The sequence below is a fragment of the Zonotrichia leucophrys genome, chromosome 4, assembly GCF_028769735.1.
Source record: "Zonotrichia leucophrys gambelii isolate GWCS_2022_RI chromosome 4, RI_Zleu_2.0, whole genome shotgun sequence".
Taxonomy (NCBI): Eukaryota; Metazoa; Chordata; class Aves; order Passeriformes; family Passerellidae; genus Zonotrichia; species Zonotrichia leucophrys.
In genome coordinates this window covers 39186780-39204132 of record NC_088173.1, presented here as the reverse complement: position 1 = coordinate 39204132, position 17353 = coordinate 39186780, and the positions used below count along the sequence as shown (strand labels likewise).

The 17353-nt window shown below is 36.6% G+C and overlaps 1 protein-coding gene across 8 annotated transcripts in view; it reads left to right on the top strand.

The window, feature by feature from the left end:
• Positions 1-17353, top strand: part of TTC29 (tetratricopeptide repeat domain 29) — a 125827-nt gene that overhangs the window by 17439 nt on the left and 91035 nt on the right. For all 8 annotated transcript variants that reach the window (XM_064712335.1, XM_064712341.1, XM_064712339.1 and 5 more), the window contains 2 exons: positions 5319-5542; positions 15016-15201. In XM_064712335.1, the coding sequence (XP_064568405.1) occupies positions 5319-5542; positions 15016-15201 (410 nt within the window). The remainder of the gene's footprint in view (positions 1-5318; positions 5543-15015; positions 15202-17353) is intronic.

The window sequence follows — 17353 nt, the reverse complement described above, 5'->3', positions numbered from 1 at the left end:
TTGGGCCTGGGTCACCTATGGTGTTGCAAAACTGTTCTTGGTTTTTGGCTGTCCAAGTATAATTAAATAATAATTCCTCTTTCAATTCCTAGGCAAAGCAGCCTGAATGTACAAATTCTTACAGCATATTTGGCTTTTTTTGTATTTTATGTACTATATTTGTTTTTACTCAATGCATATATTTTTCAAATTTTAGGGAGTAAACTTTGATATTCCCATGTTTATGATGTGGGTTTTTTTGCATATAGGTTAAGCAAAAAGTAGCTAAGTATTCACATACTTTATGTAATTTTAATTTTCTTCTAGATTTATAGACAGGAAATGGGGGGGAATTAAAATAAATTTGTTTTAAGCAAAAGTACATAAGTACTTTTGTACATAAGCAAAGTACATAAGGAAAAATATCTTTATTATTTTTTCATAATTTTGTGATGCTTATCTAAGGCATTTGTATCAGTCATTGACTTGCCAGCTGCAGAAGGAAATCCCAAGTGGATGAAACCTATTTGAATACAGTTTTTAAACATTATAATAATTGGTAGAGTAATTATTTTACCCTGGAAATGCACTTTAATATTTTATATACTATCGTTGTTTAATCCATGCCATTTTGTTCTTTACAAAATGGGATTGCTACAGTAAAATACAACAACTTGTATTGTAATCAGCAGCTGGAATTAACTGGAAATACTAATTAAGCCCTACAAAATCAAAATATATGAAACCTAATATTAAATATATATAGCTATAAATATATAAATCTACCATCTGAAAGTAATAGTCTTCTGGACTTATTTTGCATGTCTGTAATTGACCACATCAGACAGGAGGCATAGAGAATTAAGCTTCTGATAAATGATTCTGTTATGCTATACTGGCTGTTTTGATTATTTCTAACACCAGTTCCTGCCTCTTGGCCTCTTATTTTCCTTTTTCTGTTCTCTCTTTCAGTTTAAAGGGTAGAATGCAAATAGCCTTATTGTGGAGGATTTTAAGTTGGAGGGAATGTTGTAAGGTGCTGTGTTGGTCTCCCAGCATTGCTTAAGGGTCTTGTAAAAGTGCACTACCATAATATAGGAAAGTCCTTGAGACTGGAACAAGAGTGTAATTTCATTAATCTCACTGAACATTGCTATTTATTATTCTGCCACTGGTAAAGAGAGATTAGAATCGGGTTTCTGTGATTTCTCAGCATGACTCAAGATTGTTTTGTAATAGCAATGATAATGCAAAAAGAAATCCATATAAGAAAATTACTAAAGCAGCTGTATAGTTTAGGAAAAATTCAAATGTCTCTAGCAATATCTGAGTACACTTAACACAGTTTTAACAGCAGTGTCTTTTTCAGCTCACAGATCCACGTTCAATAAGCAGCTCCTTCCACACATGTGATATTACATAGCGCAAATTTGTCACCTGTACCAAGGTGCCACTAAAATGGCAACTTTAACTTTTGGTTATTTATTTGGTGCCAAAAACCCTTGTGACACACAACCCTTATCATGACACAGAGACTCTCAGAAGCTCATAGAATATTTCAGCACTTTCTGATGCAGCGCTGCATTACAGTAAATGCTGGTGTAGGATCAGATCCACCTGGAGCTTAGTGCCCTGCCCTGGTTATTTATGTGTAAATAAATATTTAGCAACAGCTCGGGGTAGCAGCAATGACAGAAATTGAGTGCACAGGCAGAGGATCGGGGCAGTCTCAAAATCAGCTGGCTCTGTGGTAAGTGTTGTGGTTCTCATCTGTTGAGTTTCATGGATGAGAAAAGCAAGCCAATTCTGCTTTAAATTAGAACCTAATTAATTGATATCTTTGTTCTAACCATAAATACATAGAGAGGCTCCAAATTTCATTTAAAAATAGTTTGCTTTTTTAAAAAATCCATCTGAACCTTTTTCTCTGGCATGATCTCATGATCACCGTAGGGGAGGGAGGACTTTGGGTTTGCAGTCAAATCACATTCAGTTTCAAAACGAACCGCGGCTGCCCTTCCAGAGCTGTCTGCTCTCTCTGGTCCGGCACAGTGCGTGGCTTGCAGCGGCCGTGCGAGCCGTGGTGGCCCCTGGCCTTGTGCCGGGGCCCGGCCCTTTGTTCCGCGCCGGGATCCGCGCTGTGTGCCTGCACTTTCCCACATCTCCAGTAGATGCCCCCAGAGACCATTAAACCCCGAGATCGGCTCCGCTCCGGGCACCGCAGAGGGCCGGCAGTCTGCTCTCATTTTGCTCCTGGAAGTAACTTAATTGTTCCAAGGAAACCTCAAGTCAGCGCGGACGAATGCAGAAAAACAAACTCGCTTGTTTAACAATAAATCATAATTTATTAGGTAGTAAGGTTCGAAAGTGTTTAGTGTAATGCTTATCAATGTAGATACATACTACACTAATGCTAACAGTGGGATTTTATAAAATAAATCACAGAATCATAGAATATCCTGAGTTGGAAGGAACCTTAGGTATGATGTTTTGATATTGATATTAGAAATCAAGTAATCTTTAGTTATCTAAAACAGGAGTTGTTCTGCTTAAACTCAGATTTTACATGCTGCATGACATCATAAAAAGAAGGGTGGAAAGTGTTTTGAGGACTGAGGAGTTATAGTTTATCTCAAGGTATCATGAAAAGTTTGCTGCTCTCACCTACACCATGCCTCTGTTCAGAAGGAGTGTTTGATGGGGGGAAAAAAGGACCCTGGAATTTTCATCTGGCAACGCTGATAACTGCAACTATCTTAGATTTCATTGCCGTGTCAAGCTCTTTTAGTTGATACAAATACCATTTATCCCCGTAATACCATTAATCTCTTGCCCAATTTCACTGTTTGTGTGTGATCAGTCACTTGTAGCTTATATATTACAGAAACGTAAGGAATACTATTACTATATAATTACAATAGTATTGTAATTATATAATAATAATACAATAGTATTATTATTGTGTGCTTTGTGCATAACTGACATGACTTTCATTTTCATGCCACTCAATTTGAAGGGTTTTACAATAGCTTCATTGCTTGTGTGCTAAAATCAGTCCTCTTTGCCTCAGAAAAAAAAGTGCCTTGCACAGTAGGATTATCTCAGCATTATTTCAATTTCTCCATTAATTGGGATGGGATTTATTAAAACACGCTTGACACTGATTTTTAAAAATTACATGTTTTAATATATGCTTTGTTGTCCTGTACTGGTTTGCTAATAATGCTTTCTTGTGGAGAAAATGTGCTTTGACTTCAATAAAATACATCAGTCTACAGAAAATAACATGGACAGAGTTTTTCTATTTGTATGAATACCAGTTCTGTGCCCAGTGAGTGTTAAAAATTACCTGAATGGCATTTGGGGTAGTGACTGCTGAGATCTTTTAGCACTACTTACTTGTTATTTCTGATACATCTCCTGATCTAATGCATGTACACACACAAACATATACAGATCCCATTGTATAAATACACAGGCATGTGTGTGCCTGCTATGCAGGTCGTTATTCCACTTCTCTGAGTTAGATTACTGTAGCATTCAGTCCTAGGCCTTTGGAAGTTGGTAGGAATTTTTTACTTCTGCTCTTCAGGTTTGGTTTTTTTCTTATTACATAGTATTTTTAAACAGTAAAGAAAAAGGTATTCCATATAAAAAACAGAGAACACATTGCATAGTATTAGCATAGTATCTTTACAGTATTTTGAAGCTATATACTGTACATTTGGTATATGGCAAATACAGCATGTTCTAGCAAATGAAAACTTAAATGTTTAAGCATATTTTTCATATACTTTTATATGATAAATGTTGCAGAGTTTTATAGTACAGAATAGTTATATCTTTTCCCTTATCTGTGTGAGAAATGTGTGGTTTTCAATCTGAAAAAGCATCCATTTATATATTAAACACAAATTCAGTACTGTCTGGTCGAAATTGTATCAGGATTATTTAATATTTTTATGCTCAGTTCTGCAAGTGAAATGTGAAAAGTACATGTGAAGGATTAATATGCATCTGTGTAGTAAGAGATTCTATTTTAATTATATCAAATATGAAATAATGCAGATTATTTTCTTCCTACATCTTATATTGCTTTCTTTTTTATTGACATCTAGCTAAGAAGTTTTTCACATCACTTCCATCTTATCAACATTGTTAAAGAATTGCAGTAGCTATTTTTAAGATCAAGGTATTAGTCTCATTGGGCTATTATTATTATTACAACTGAATTTATTACATACACTATAAATGTCATTTTTCAGAATTTCATATTTATTTTAAAGCTGAGATAATTTGAATTGAAATGGTTTTAATCTAAAGGACAGTCTTGAAAACAGTTTAGTAACTTCATGGAATATACAAGATAAAAGTAACATCTGTCTTTGCCATTTTACTGAGGTGAACGTTGCTTTTCCCAGACTGGACAACCATCCATGCAAGCCTTTACATCTGTACCTTGTGTCACAGTCCCACTTGACTCATAGTTTTTTCCAGAATAGGACACAATATAATTTTTTCATGCCATATAAAAGAAATATTTTGATTATATCCATAAATAATACCTCCAAAGGTGTATTACCACTTGAGAATATTTGATTCCACAACTTTTTGATATGAATATCTTATCAGAGTTTATGAAGGCACTAAATTCAACAAAAATTCATCATAACATCATTTATTTGTAAAGTTAAGGAGAAATTATTAAAGTCTTGCATCACTAAACCAGCTGAAGTTATATGCTAAATGGAAGGAAAATAATATCTAATTATTCTGACATGTCATATGTTTCTGGCATAGCATTTGTTTGACATTTTTAAGCCAAGCCATCCTGTCCTACAGCAAAACTACTTAATGTATGTATATAACAACATATATGTGTAACATATAGCAATATGTATATATAACATATAATGACAATGTTATATATAACATCATATATGTTGTTTTGACATGAGCCTCAATTTTCCCGGTGCACTGTCTTAAAGCAACCTAAGGGTTCATTGTGTTTTCATGGACTAATGTAAACATGGGGGGGTTCCCATAAGTCAGCCTTTTCTACCAAATATCAGCTAAAGAATATCAGTGTATTTTTGACCGTGTTTTCAATGTATATATTTGTATTAATTGATTATTGCCATGTTTGCTTCCCTAGGGTATGGCATTTGCAAGCAGATTTTAGCAGATCTCTTTTTGAGCGGGGGAAATAATTCCCACTCCCTGCTGCTGAACTGCAGAGGTCTCTTCCTGAAAGCTGTTGTAGTTATCCGCACTTATTTGGTAAGGTGGAGATCAGAATACAAGTTTAAAGGCTTAAAATCTCCCTTTCTTATTCCCAGTTACAGGAATTCATACAAGAAGAACATCTGCATAGACATGCTGCGCCGGGGTTATCACAAGTCCTTCTCTGAGCTCCTCACTCTGATCCAGAAGTGGAATGCCTTCAGGGAGGCTGCAGGGCCTGGGTCAGCCATATGGCATGAGAAGTCCCTGGAGGAGCAGCCTGATAAGCTGGATCAGCTTTCCCACTTCCTGACCGGGGCTGAGGCAGCCCGGCGAGCAGGTAAATGGGGGGATTGTGGGTAGCGGAGCAGCGGGAGCCGCAGCCGCCAGCGCCTGGGGGAAGCTTCCAAATTGTTTCATGTATGAATTTGAAACGCTACTGCATCTTAGCACATTGCAGCCTTAGTCAACTGAGCTGTATTTATAGAATAAATGATTAGGAGCTGCAGATATCAAGAGAGGTTTTGTGAAAGAAGGAAAAAAAAAAAAGGAAAAAACACGTAGAGTGAATTTTGATAACATCAGAAATGTTTGATGTATTTATAGCTTTGATAACATCTCAATTATTTTCTCATAGTTTCATTATTTGTTGTTTTTCTTCCTCTATTGATTTGTGAAGCTGGTTTTGTATTAGAAAAATTTAATAGGTGAAGTGCTGTTTCACACAGTAATACTTTTATAAATCTGTTTTTATTAAATACCGTGCTAACTGTGTTTGGATTTGTGACTGACTTAAAAAGGATTGTGAACATGTCAAATAAAATACAGCACACAGATGTAACATGCCACCTGTGAATTACTAGATATTAGTGAAGACATAACTCCAAATTACTGTATTTTCTCTATTGCCTACTATTTACTAAGCACTCATATTTATCATTTCCTTTTACTATAAATAGTAACATTACTTACTCCATCTTTCTCCATTGGAATAATTGCAGGGATGGAGGCAGACAAAGCTCTACCTGCAATCTTGTTTCATAGCTGAGTTCATATCAGTACAGTTGTCTTGTTTCAAGTTGCATTTTGATCATTACAAATATGAAAACCTACAGTAAATCTTGTGAATTTGGAATCTAAGCTTTTTAACTGAAATTTAGAAACAGGCAACTTCATTTCAAAAAAAGGAACAGCAAAATAAACCCTTTTGTCACTTCCAAAAAATGCTTATTTTAAATGTTTATTTGATGCTTGCCATGAAAGCCAAAAGTTGCGCTTCTTTATTTAATTCACTGTAATTCTTAACAGGAAGCCCAGCCAACCATAATTGGAAGAAATCTTTAGCTTTGCATGGAATATGACTAAAACCTGAATAAGCACCAGTGTATTTTGCAGAATATGAGAGAGAAGTTTGGGGCTTGGACTGGCCTGGCAGAAGCATTCTGCCAATATCTGATGGTCAAAAAGTACTGGCCATGGCTTATCTCTGTGGGCCTGCTCCCTGCAGCCACTTGAGGAGAGCAGTTTGCCTGCCTTCAGTGCATGATATTTTTCAGTGTTACAGGCTGATGTGTGACAACAGAGATGGCAAACGTGAGAGGCAAGGCATTCCCAGATGTGCAGTTCCTGCCCTTCTCTCACTGAGCCTGGCATTCCTTGTGTGCTGGGCTCTGTAACTCTGTCACCTCTCCCAGAGACAAGGTACCACCACCAGCTGCCTGATTGCACCTTGCCTCTGGGAGAGAGTACCTCCCAACTTTGCCTGTTGATTAAAATGAAAGAAGAAAAAAATAATGAGGACTTAAGAGTTGGCAAGTGTTGTTACTGAATTGCTGGATCGGGGCATAATTTGTTTTGATTTTTTTCACCGGTTTCAGTGCAAATCTTTACACAAATGTCTTGTTTGCATAAAATGAGGTTTGAGTTGCCTGGCAGATGAAGGAGTGGATGGTAATTCCTGTTGCAGGTCTGAGAGCCAGCAGTGCTGTGAAGATTCACATGAATTGCGTAGCTCATCAAACACTAATTCAGTAGCTCTGCTAATCCGGTTACTCTCTGATTCTAATCAAATTGCTCGGGGCTCTGGCTTATGATCTCCTGACAACTCCAGTTGACACCATTTAAGAATCATTCAGCAGTTCACGTCAGCTAGAACTTACCATGATGTAGCAGCCACAACAGCAGCTGACCTGCATTTGCTCTTCAGCTGCCACAGTTCAAGCTTAAAAGGGTGAAGGTAATATTTGGGTCAGCAAGTGGTGAAAGTTTCATAGCGTGGTTGATGTTGCTAATATTAAGTTGGCTGAAATTTTACCTATCTCAGGTAACAATTGTGCTGAAAAAGAGATAGCAGCTGTACATGATGGCCATGAAGATTCATTACTTGTAAGTTTTTTTATTAATTGAAACGTCACAAAATGTTGGGATTTGAACCTGGAGTGGTATGTGGAAAGCAAAACACTTACTTTGTCAGTAAATAATTTTCTTATTTGTTATTTAATTTTTCTCATCTACTTTTGGATAGTAGGGTATTACTGTCTTAATTTTGAATATAACTTAGAACTTTAAATTTTAGAGTTTTATGATACTTACCATAGTGTACAGAGCAAGCTATGTACGCATTCAGTTTTCATATTTATTGGTGGAAAGTGTTAATGTTGTGATGGCTTCCACAGTTTATTGTTCTAGGACACCACAATTCTGGACATAAATAATTTGCTTGAACTGAATCAGAGCCATTCATCACAATGTGCAGGCTGATATCAAAGAGCAATTACTTTCTTTACTGCTGTGTTTGAAAATAGTAGAATTTTGTTTACCAGCATTACACTGATTGCCTTTACACACATCAGTAAAGGTTCACTGTTTTCATTTTTAATAGAACATTTTGGTTGAACTTCAAATTATACAGGAGTTGTCTTATTTTTTAATTTCCTATTACCAGTACTTTACTGTGTGCAAAGAAAACAGCTTTTCTGGCCAACTTAAAGTCATTTTTGTTGCATTTGAATATCTCCCAAATATTTGAAAAAAAATAGAGAGGGAACTTTAATCCTTGCAGCTTTTCAGAAAAATGACTGATGGAGTTATTTTGCCCTGACTTCAGCATTATTCTAAAAGCACTGGCAGAAATATTGCCAATTCTTGACTGTATTTTTGTCTTGCCTTCTTTATACAAGTAAAGTAAATGTTTCTGACTTCAAAATTGAGGGAGTTTTAATTATTCTTTGATGTTGCTTTATACTGGACTAACCTCTTTTTTTACTAGTTCTGGTTTCAGGAGCTTAGGGGAAAAAAGGAGGTAGTTGAGCTGTTTAAATATGTATATAGTTGTAAGTCTTTTTACAGAAGAATGCAGGATAAATGCCAGAGTAATGGATCTGCACAGCTCAGCATTTGATATATACAGTATTTGATGTATATCTTGGTACATATCTGGAAATACTGGGGATTCCTTCAAAAGGAAGCTGTATTTTGTATTTATCTGTACTGATAATACTCTATCAATATAGAGTGAGCTGGTTTGCTTGTAGACATTGAAAGGAGTGAAAAGAAAGTTCCAGCTCAAGAACAATTAAAGGAAGAGGTGTCCCAGCTGTTAACTGTGCTTTGCCAGAGCAGGAATGCAAAACCAGGGAACGTGCCACAGTTCGGTGGCTGCAGCTTGTGCTGGGTGCTCAGCACTGTACTGGTAGATCACTGTGCCAAAGCCAGAGGATGGAATCCTCAGATATGACCCCCCCTTCAGAAGAGCAGGATACTGCTTATTAGCTGATCCCTGCAGCAGCTGCTGGAAACCAGGAGTTAAAACCTGGGAGCTGCTGCCCTTGTGAGATTCCACCTGCTCCTGGTTGCTGACCCCACTCAACCTTTGTGCTATGCTGTGTGCTAAATGCTGAATCTGTGCTTGTGCTGCTGACCCTTGTTCTAGACAGTACCAGACACACAATTAGAAAGAAGTGAAAACTTGGCTTTCTTTCCCTCACTTCAGTGTAGAGAAAAATTTTGACAGTATGAGTTAACATTAGTTTTTGTTCTAAAAGATGTCTTTTCATAAAGTGTATGAAAAAAGCATGAGTATTCATTGTGCATGCACTGGAAAATCTTTGCCCAGTATACTCAAGGTCGAAAACAGAGCTTAGCATTTTACAGTAGATAGCTTTTCTGTAAGGTTATGCCTTAGGCTTAGGCTAGAAACATTGCAATAACCATATTGCCCATACTATTTTGAAAAAAAAAAAAAGGAAATAGGTTATGCCTTAAAAGAAAAAAGTATAGCAAACCCTCTTTTAATATTTGCTTGGATGAGGCATAGTTTTGTTTGCTTTTGAGGGGCTGGGCAAGGGAATGCTGTTTTATTTTCTAAGCAGGTTTGTCACTCCCTACTTAATATTTTATCACAGGAAAAAATGCAGCAGTTGCTGGAGACCAGTGGAGAATTTTATTATTTTTGTAGTTATCTTACAAAATGTTGAAGTGATTCTCTCCAGGAAAGAAACCTAACCATCTCAAAATACAGCCACTTGTAGAACTACCATTAACTTCAACAGTAGCAGCACTTATTAGAAGATTTCTGTAGTATGTTTTTGTTGCAATAGCTTGGAGTTTCCTTTTAGCATTCCAAATTACCAGTTAATTGACTCATATTATTATCATTAGCTGGTTTTAACCTTTACCCAGTAAAATTATACCATTTCCTTGGCATTTTTTTTAATAGACTGTTCATTGATCAAGCATTTTCCCTATATATACCTGGCAGTGTTGGGAGTGGTGTGCTCTGTGCACACTCTAGGAAACAGTTTTTGCCTGTAACTTGATGTCATCATGCTCACAACTCACACTTTCACTTTCTTCATTTGTGGACTTATAACTAAACATTCAGGAAAAAAGTTTATCCATTTAAGAATAAACTCTCTGGAAAAATGAGTGATTGAGGAGTCTTCTACCTATAGATGTAGAGGCATCCTTTTTCTGAACAAGCAAAAGGGACTGATTCTTTGCCATGTATAGATCCAGGTGGAAATAACCAATTCCAGCACCATATTCAGCTGCAGTTTGTGCTTCTTTTTGGTCCAACATCTTCCATCCTAGATCTTTCTCTGTGTTAATTCTTCACAGCATCAGCTCTCTTGCTACTAAGTCACTGATTTTGATCTTTTTGGCAAAAGAAAAATTAGTCCTCCAGCACTGTGTCTCATTCTGACATTAAAAATTACTCGTAGTGATTTAATTGACCTTAGGCCACACCTTTATGTGCCTTCAAGAGTGAAGGGTCAGTTATAATCCAGTCATACACACTTTAAACAGTTAACTGCAGGATGAGTGTTAACACCTGTTGAAAAGTTTCCATGTGCCCTTTGGTTGGAACAAAGCACTGACTGGTGGCTTTTTGAGTGGGAAATAAAGACTCACAGCTGGAAGTTGAAAGATCCTGATACCTGTAGTTTAAAAATCAGTATAAGTTCTTCTTAATGGAAAATGGAACACCTGCCTATTTTATTCTTCAAAGCAAAGACCAAGCCAGGATCTCTTCCTGATGTTTTCATCTGTTCTCCAAAGACCATTCCTGTACTTCTTTCCCTTTCTTCCACTGCATCCTGTCACAAAGGAGATCATAGAGATATGGCAGCAAGTTGTACTTGAGTCACACTAGGATGGCTTGCTGGCTTTCTGTGTGTTTCTTTTCTCTCATGTTAGCCCTGATGAGGTTCTCCAGCTGCGCCTCACTATCCCTTGCATTGCACTACTTAGTAGTTGTCTAGCTGAGCACAGCAAGCATGCAGATATGGATTTGAGTGATCCTCTGTTCTGTGCAGGGCCTTGCAGCTCTTGGGAAGATCCCAGGAACAAAGGTATTGTCCAGTGGACTGATCAGGGCCTATGGCTTCAGGACAAGAGGAGATGCTACTCGGTAGCTGAGGTGCACCTAAAGAGGTGCTGATACACAGCAGGGAATACCCTGTGTGTTTAATATATGGGATTTAATGTTTAAGCTCAAGCTGAAGGTTTTTGGTTTTTTTTAAATCTCTGTTTAACAGCAAGATCAGAGGAAAGTTTGATAGGACAACTCTCCTTTTGTACATAAGCACTCAATTAGGGAGTTGTTTTTCATTTTTTTTTGATCAACAGATACCTAAAGATGACTTGTCTACATGTATTTTATAATCATAAATTGTAGAGAATGTACTCTACAAAACCAGAGAGTTCAAAGTTTTAACATCCAAACTACTTGGAGATTTTATAGAAGACAATATCTACCTATTCCTGTATTCCTCTCCTGGGGATATAAAAGTTCACTAAGTCTGACACACTAGCTTTGCCACTGTCAGAATAGCATCAGTTAACTTCTTGGTCAGTAAGTCAGACTTTGGATCCAAACGTGAATGACTTGGGAAAGTCTGGGGTTTGTTTCGTGGCCTGTGTATCGGGTCAGCCCTGCCCAAGGCTGTCTTTGTGCGCTGCTCATTGTTATGCACCGGCAGGATCCTCAGCAGAGGTCACATTAAAGTTCATTCAATCAAAGCCCTGGCAGTAGCTGGAGTCTGCCTCGGGTCACTTCCATCCCTTGGGATTTGTAGGGCACTACCTGAAGTTATTTGCGTAATTTTTTGTCACATAAGTGCCTTGATACTTTGTAGCAACAATTTCCGAGGAGCAAATCTGTATCCAGAGTGTCTGTATCCAATGATGATCCAATTATCTCTTCCCTTTCTGGCTTATTGCAACCATTTGTATGCATCCTGTGGTATCTTTGAGTTCATTTTCACTTAGCTGTGATCTAATGTGTATTATTATCTTTATGTTAGTGGTTAGAATTAGGTTTTGTTTTGTGCTGCTCATGTGATCCTGTGCTTGTAAGCATGGGAAGCTCTGCCTCTACTTCTGAGATAACCTCTAAAAGCGTTCCCTTGCTGCAAGCATTGTCCAAGTCAGGATGAGATAAATCTCACCCAAGAAGTATCTGCATTTCTTCACTGAGAGGAAGGGAATCCTTGGTAACTCCTATCTGTGTCTAAATAGGTTAGTTTGGGTGAGTCCCAACTGGATGTTGACTTTATCTCTGTGTGTTGTCCTGGTTTTGGCTAGGATAGAATTAATTTTCTTCTCAGTAGCTGGTACAGTGCAGTGTCTTGGATTTAGTATAATGTTGATACGTGGGATAGATAATGATGTTGCATAGATGTATAAATATATGTTATATACAAATACAGGCATATATGTATACGTGTGTGTGTGCATGTACACAGGTAAATACAGGTATATTAAGCCCAACCCAGTTTTTTAATTTGAGTCATTTGAGGATATTTTTATGATCCTATTGTACCAAAATAGTCTTAATTTCTAATGCATAAATATGTTTTATATGATGTAGACTGCAGGATATTCTGAAAAAGGCACCCAAAGGTACTTTTTCAGTCCTGAGGAGAAATAAAAGGCAGGAAAATTCACAGTCACGAAGAATGTTCAGATTAGGAATACATGAAGTCTGTATATTGATAATTATTCCTCTAAAAGCTGAATTTTGAAACTTAAGCTGATGTTTTGGTTTAAAATCTTAGATGCATATGATGAGATGATAATCTAAATGTAATTTCTGAGCTATTTCTTTTTTGATGTTTTTAAAGAGATTGTGAATCACTCATTTATTGGAAGAGATGTTATCTCTTTAAAATATTAGAAATAGAAATGTATATAATATACATTGCTTCAAAATCATAATTTTATATATTGTAATGGGAATTATTAGAAAGAAATCTGAGGTTACAACTTCATGGAAGGCAAAATTCTGAGAAAATAAATAAGAAAGCAAAATAATAAATAAAATTAATAAAATAACACAAGCAGTAAAAAGTAGTATTGTTTACCATTAGAGGATGAATTTTTAAATCAAAAGATAAAAAGAGTGTTCAAGAATGGGGAAAAGGTTTCAGCTTGATTTCAAAAAACTTGAAGCACGAAGAATTAAGTGTTCTCTGAAATTACCAAGATGGAGAAAAAAGGGGGAGAAACAAGTAGTAGATTAACATCTTGAAGACTACAAACATGATTAGGTAGTAGCCCTTTTTCTCAAAAGAATCAAGTCCTTACTGTGTTGTGCAGCACACTGAAGAACTTTATCAAGATAGAAGTCAAATAACAGTCATGACAATAGAGAGATTGAGGGATTTACATTTCTTCAATTAGATTATATGTAATTTGTAATTTTAAGATAGAACATACTAGAGATGATGCTGACAAATCCCTCTTGTGTGGTTTAGTGATGAATTTAAAATACTTGTTTGAGTAATTGCTGCTGTGTGTTCCAAATAGTGCAAGTGAGTTACATAGGTGGTTCAATTTTGAGTCATTTAGCTCATCCTTTTGGAAGTTGGATTTCCCCCAGTTCTTCTTGTAGATAACGGAAGAAGAGAATCTTTTGATTGAAGTGTTTTGGAATGGCTGTCATAGTTTTAAAACACTTGGGAAAGACCCAGACTTCAAGATCTTGCCTACAATGAAAAGATTTATTTTTTTATGAGTTGATTTCTGTGTGGTGCTCCATACCCAGAATTAAGAGGGATTTTTCTTTTCTCCATTCTCTCTCTTTTTGAGCAAAGCTTACAAATTGCAGAGCTCCTGAAAACAAAGCAGTTCTGTTCACACACCCAGCTTAACCAAAAAGTCTCTTCCCTGCTGCCAGACATGTCCTTAACTCCTTCTTTACCCAAATATGTGGAAATTCATTTTAGAGCTGGCTGTTTGGCTCATATTCATTTAACAGCCACAAACACACTAAATAGCCCAGCAAAACTGCAATGGAATTTTAGCTAATTATTCACATCAGGTTCATGCTCTACTTTATTATTTCATAGATTTTTCAGTATCATATAAGAAATAGATCTTTCAAATTCACTTTAGGGTGGAACAGTATGATAACATTTTTTCAGGAAAGTTTTAGGTTTCTACTCCAAATTAGCAAAGTTTTGGAATAATTCAAGGCTGGTGTCTTGTGGGTTTTTTTTTAAAGGTGCTTTTCCAAGGGCAATAAATTTTTATTCTGTAACTTTAAATTGTGGGTAATTTTGTATTGCTACTTAGATTTAGGAGTTGCAAGTTTTTTGTAAATTTTAGGGATATTGTGTGTTCATTTACCTGTCTGAGATGATAAAGAGTAGAATCCAAACTTAGGCCATGGAGAAAACCTGTGACTTATACTCCACTGCTTTCCACATTTGTTCTGAGAAGAATTCCTTGGTGAACTGGGTGGGGGGTTCCTAGGGAAATGGGTGCAATTTCAGTTTGTCGTTAATTTTTAAGAGTGCTAAGGTACTAAACGTGGGAATATCCATGAAAACTCAAAGCCTCTCTTGTAAGTCATACTTTGAATATGTAAAATTATATGAATTAATGGATTGTGTTTGCAGAGTGTTCTTTTTGATTCTTATCTCCATCAACACAGTTGTTACCTTAGAGGTCCAAGGTTTGGAAAGCTCTTAGGCCTTTTCAGGGCCCAGGGGCTCAGACAAATGCTTCTCCAGTCTCACTCTGACTTCTCTTTTGACTAGCCAGTGTTTTATCCAGGTTTTGTGTGTTTATTGAACTGAATTCTGGTTTTGCACACAGAAATGAGAACAAAAATGTTTCCAATTGTGCCTAATTTGTAAGGTTATAATTTTCTTCTTCAATTTCTCTGAGTGAACGTGTAGCAGAACTTGATGCCATTTGAATGGCAGAAATAGAAACAGCTGTTAATTGTGATTATTGCTATAACATGCAAAATTTCTGAACACTGATGAGAATATAACGTTTTTATTTTGATTTTTGTTTTTAAAGGGCACTATGAGAAGGTGTATGATAACCAGCTTAGCTTGGCCTGCTTTTTCAATGACCCTGAGGACAAATGGTTGAGTAACTACTTCTATGAGCAAAGCTATCACACAGCTCAATTAGTAGAAATTGATGGTGGGAAGAGAAAGGCACAAGGATATCTAACCATGGGCCTCCTTGAAGAGGAAGAAGGTAAGGCACTGACATCACAAAGCTGCTTTGGATGGCTTCTCTAGTTACACAAACTGGGCTGCATTAAAAGAGCTGGGGACATGTAGTTCTCTAATGTTTAATCCTGCTTCTGATTTACACTTAGATAAACATTAAAAATCCTGTATTTTTGTTCTTTTTAAAATGACCTTCTGGTTCTCTTGTCCACAAGTGACACCTTCTTGGTCTGTTCCTGACTGCCATATTGGTGTTTGCTTCAGACTTAGACCTCACCACCAGCTCCCTTTCTCCATATACATCCTTAAACTGGGAGTCTGAAATCAGAAGATATTAATGGAAGTATCTAGAATCATGGAACAGCCTGAGATAGGTCCCTCTGAGGGACCTTGGCAGATGATCTGATCCAACCTTTCAAGGGAAAGGGAGCCTAAATGAGGTTATTTTAGCACCCTGTCAATTGCATCTTAAAAACCTCCAGTGATGGGGCCTCTAACACATCCCTGGGGAGCCTGTTGCAGTGAACAGTTGTTCTCACTGTGAACAATATTGCTTTCTTATATCAAGGTGAACATTGTTTCTGTATTTAAGAGCAGATATTACCTTTCATGGCATAGAGGTTTGTGCATGGATAGCAGTCTGAGTACAAAAACTGCATTTTCCTTTGTTTGCCTAAAATCCTTTCATGGTGTGGGAGGGCAAGCAATGAGTAAGCCTCTAGTAATTGAATAAAGCCTGTCTTCCAGTTCTAATTTGTAAGTTTACTGCATGCCTAACTATTGCTTAAAATATGTGATTTGTGTAGCCACAATGAGTTTTTTCTGAGTTTGACTGTGGGTTGAAACAATTCCAGCTCTGAACTCAACTTGTGGCTGGTTTCTCATGTAAAGTGGCTTCTCTTAAAAAAATGACAGAAATTGAAATATTTTGTGGAAATAGTCTAATTCCATTAAATGTCTGGTGGAATGGATGTGTTTTGAAAGATGGCCCCATTTCCCAGCAAAAGTCTGGATATAAAACAAGAAGTCTTGCAGCCCTTTTTATTTTATTGAAAGGGTGTTATCCTATTTTTTCCTCTTGTTCTCTTCCAGCTGACACATGGCACCTTTTTTTTATATTTCCTCACATCTTTCTAGACTGATGGTCATTCACTCTGTTTTTCTGTGAACTGTTGTCTTATCTTTCTTGCCTGCAACACTCAGACCTGGATTCAGTTTTAAAATTTGAGCACGTACCAATAATCAATCAAATGGAAGGATTACTTTTCCTACTCATGGTATCATCCAGTTTCCCAGTTGATAAAATAAGCAATTGCTTAAAGCCCAGCCAGTTAAACCAAGTCATTTTCATTTTGAATGAAAAATGCTTAGGTCGGTTATCTATTCTTACTCAGTAGAATAAAATTACTGAAAATTTTCTGGATTTTAAATTTTTTTGCAACCTTTTTGCTTGGTCCTTTAGTTACTAAAAAATAAAATTTTAAGGCGCAGACAAGCAAACATTCATCTCTACTTGTAACTTCAAAGGCTCTTACTGAGTGTGACTCACTGCTGTTACCCAAGCACTGCCTAAAAAAAAATTTAATGTTTTCTACTTTAAGATGTCTTAAGTAAAAGTTGTTGAATACTTAAATATCTTGAGGACCATTATAAAAGCACATAAGTAAAGTTATGAAAGAGCCTGAGATAATCAGAGAAGCAGAAAGTTTATTTTCCTGCTGGAGAATATTAGAAACTTTTAAAGAGAAGCTTATTAACCTTATTAACAAGAACTAAAGCAAAGTGGATTTTCAGTGCCCAGGGTAAAACTCCACACTGAATCTGTGGGCTCCGTCTGTTGAAAGTATTTTATTTCCAGAGAGAGAGGTAAAAAAAATAAAGAAGCTGAGAGAGTAAGCATAGGATTTGCTTTGAGGGACCACCAAGAAAAAAAGACAGCAGATGTATTCCATGCACTTTGTATTTTCAAGGGTGAAAAATGGATTCAAGGGCAAGTTTTGATTGGAGAAAAAGTATCAGAGAACCTATTGGGATGGCATTATATAATATTCCATCAGTTTTAATGGTGTTATAAGAAAAATTTTAATTCTCTTTTTTCTTTTGTTCAGTTATTTATAATTTGATAATTAATTTGTGAAACAAATTAGTCGGATTTCCTCTTCTCTGGAGGTGTATCT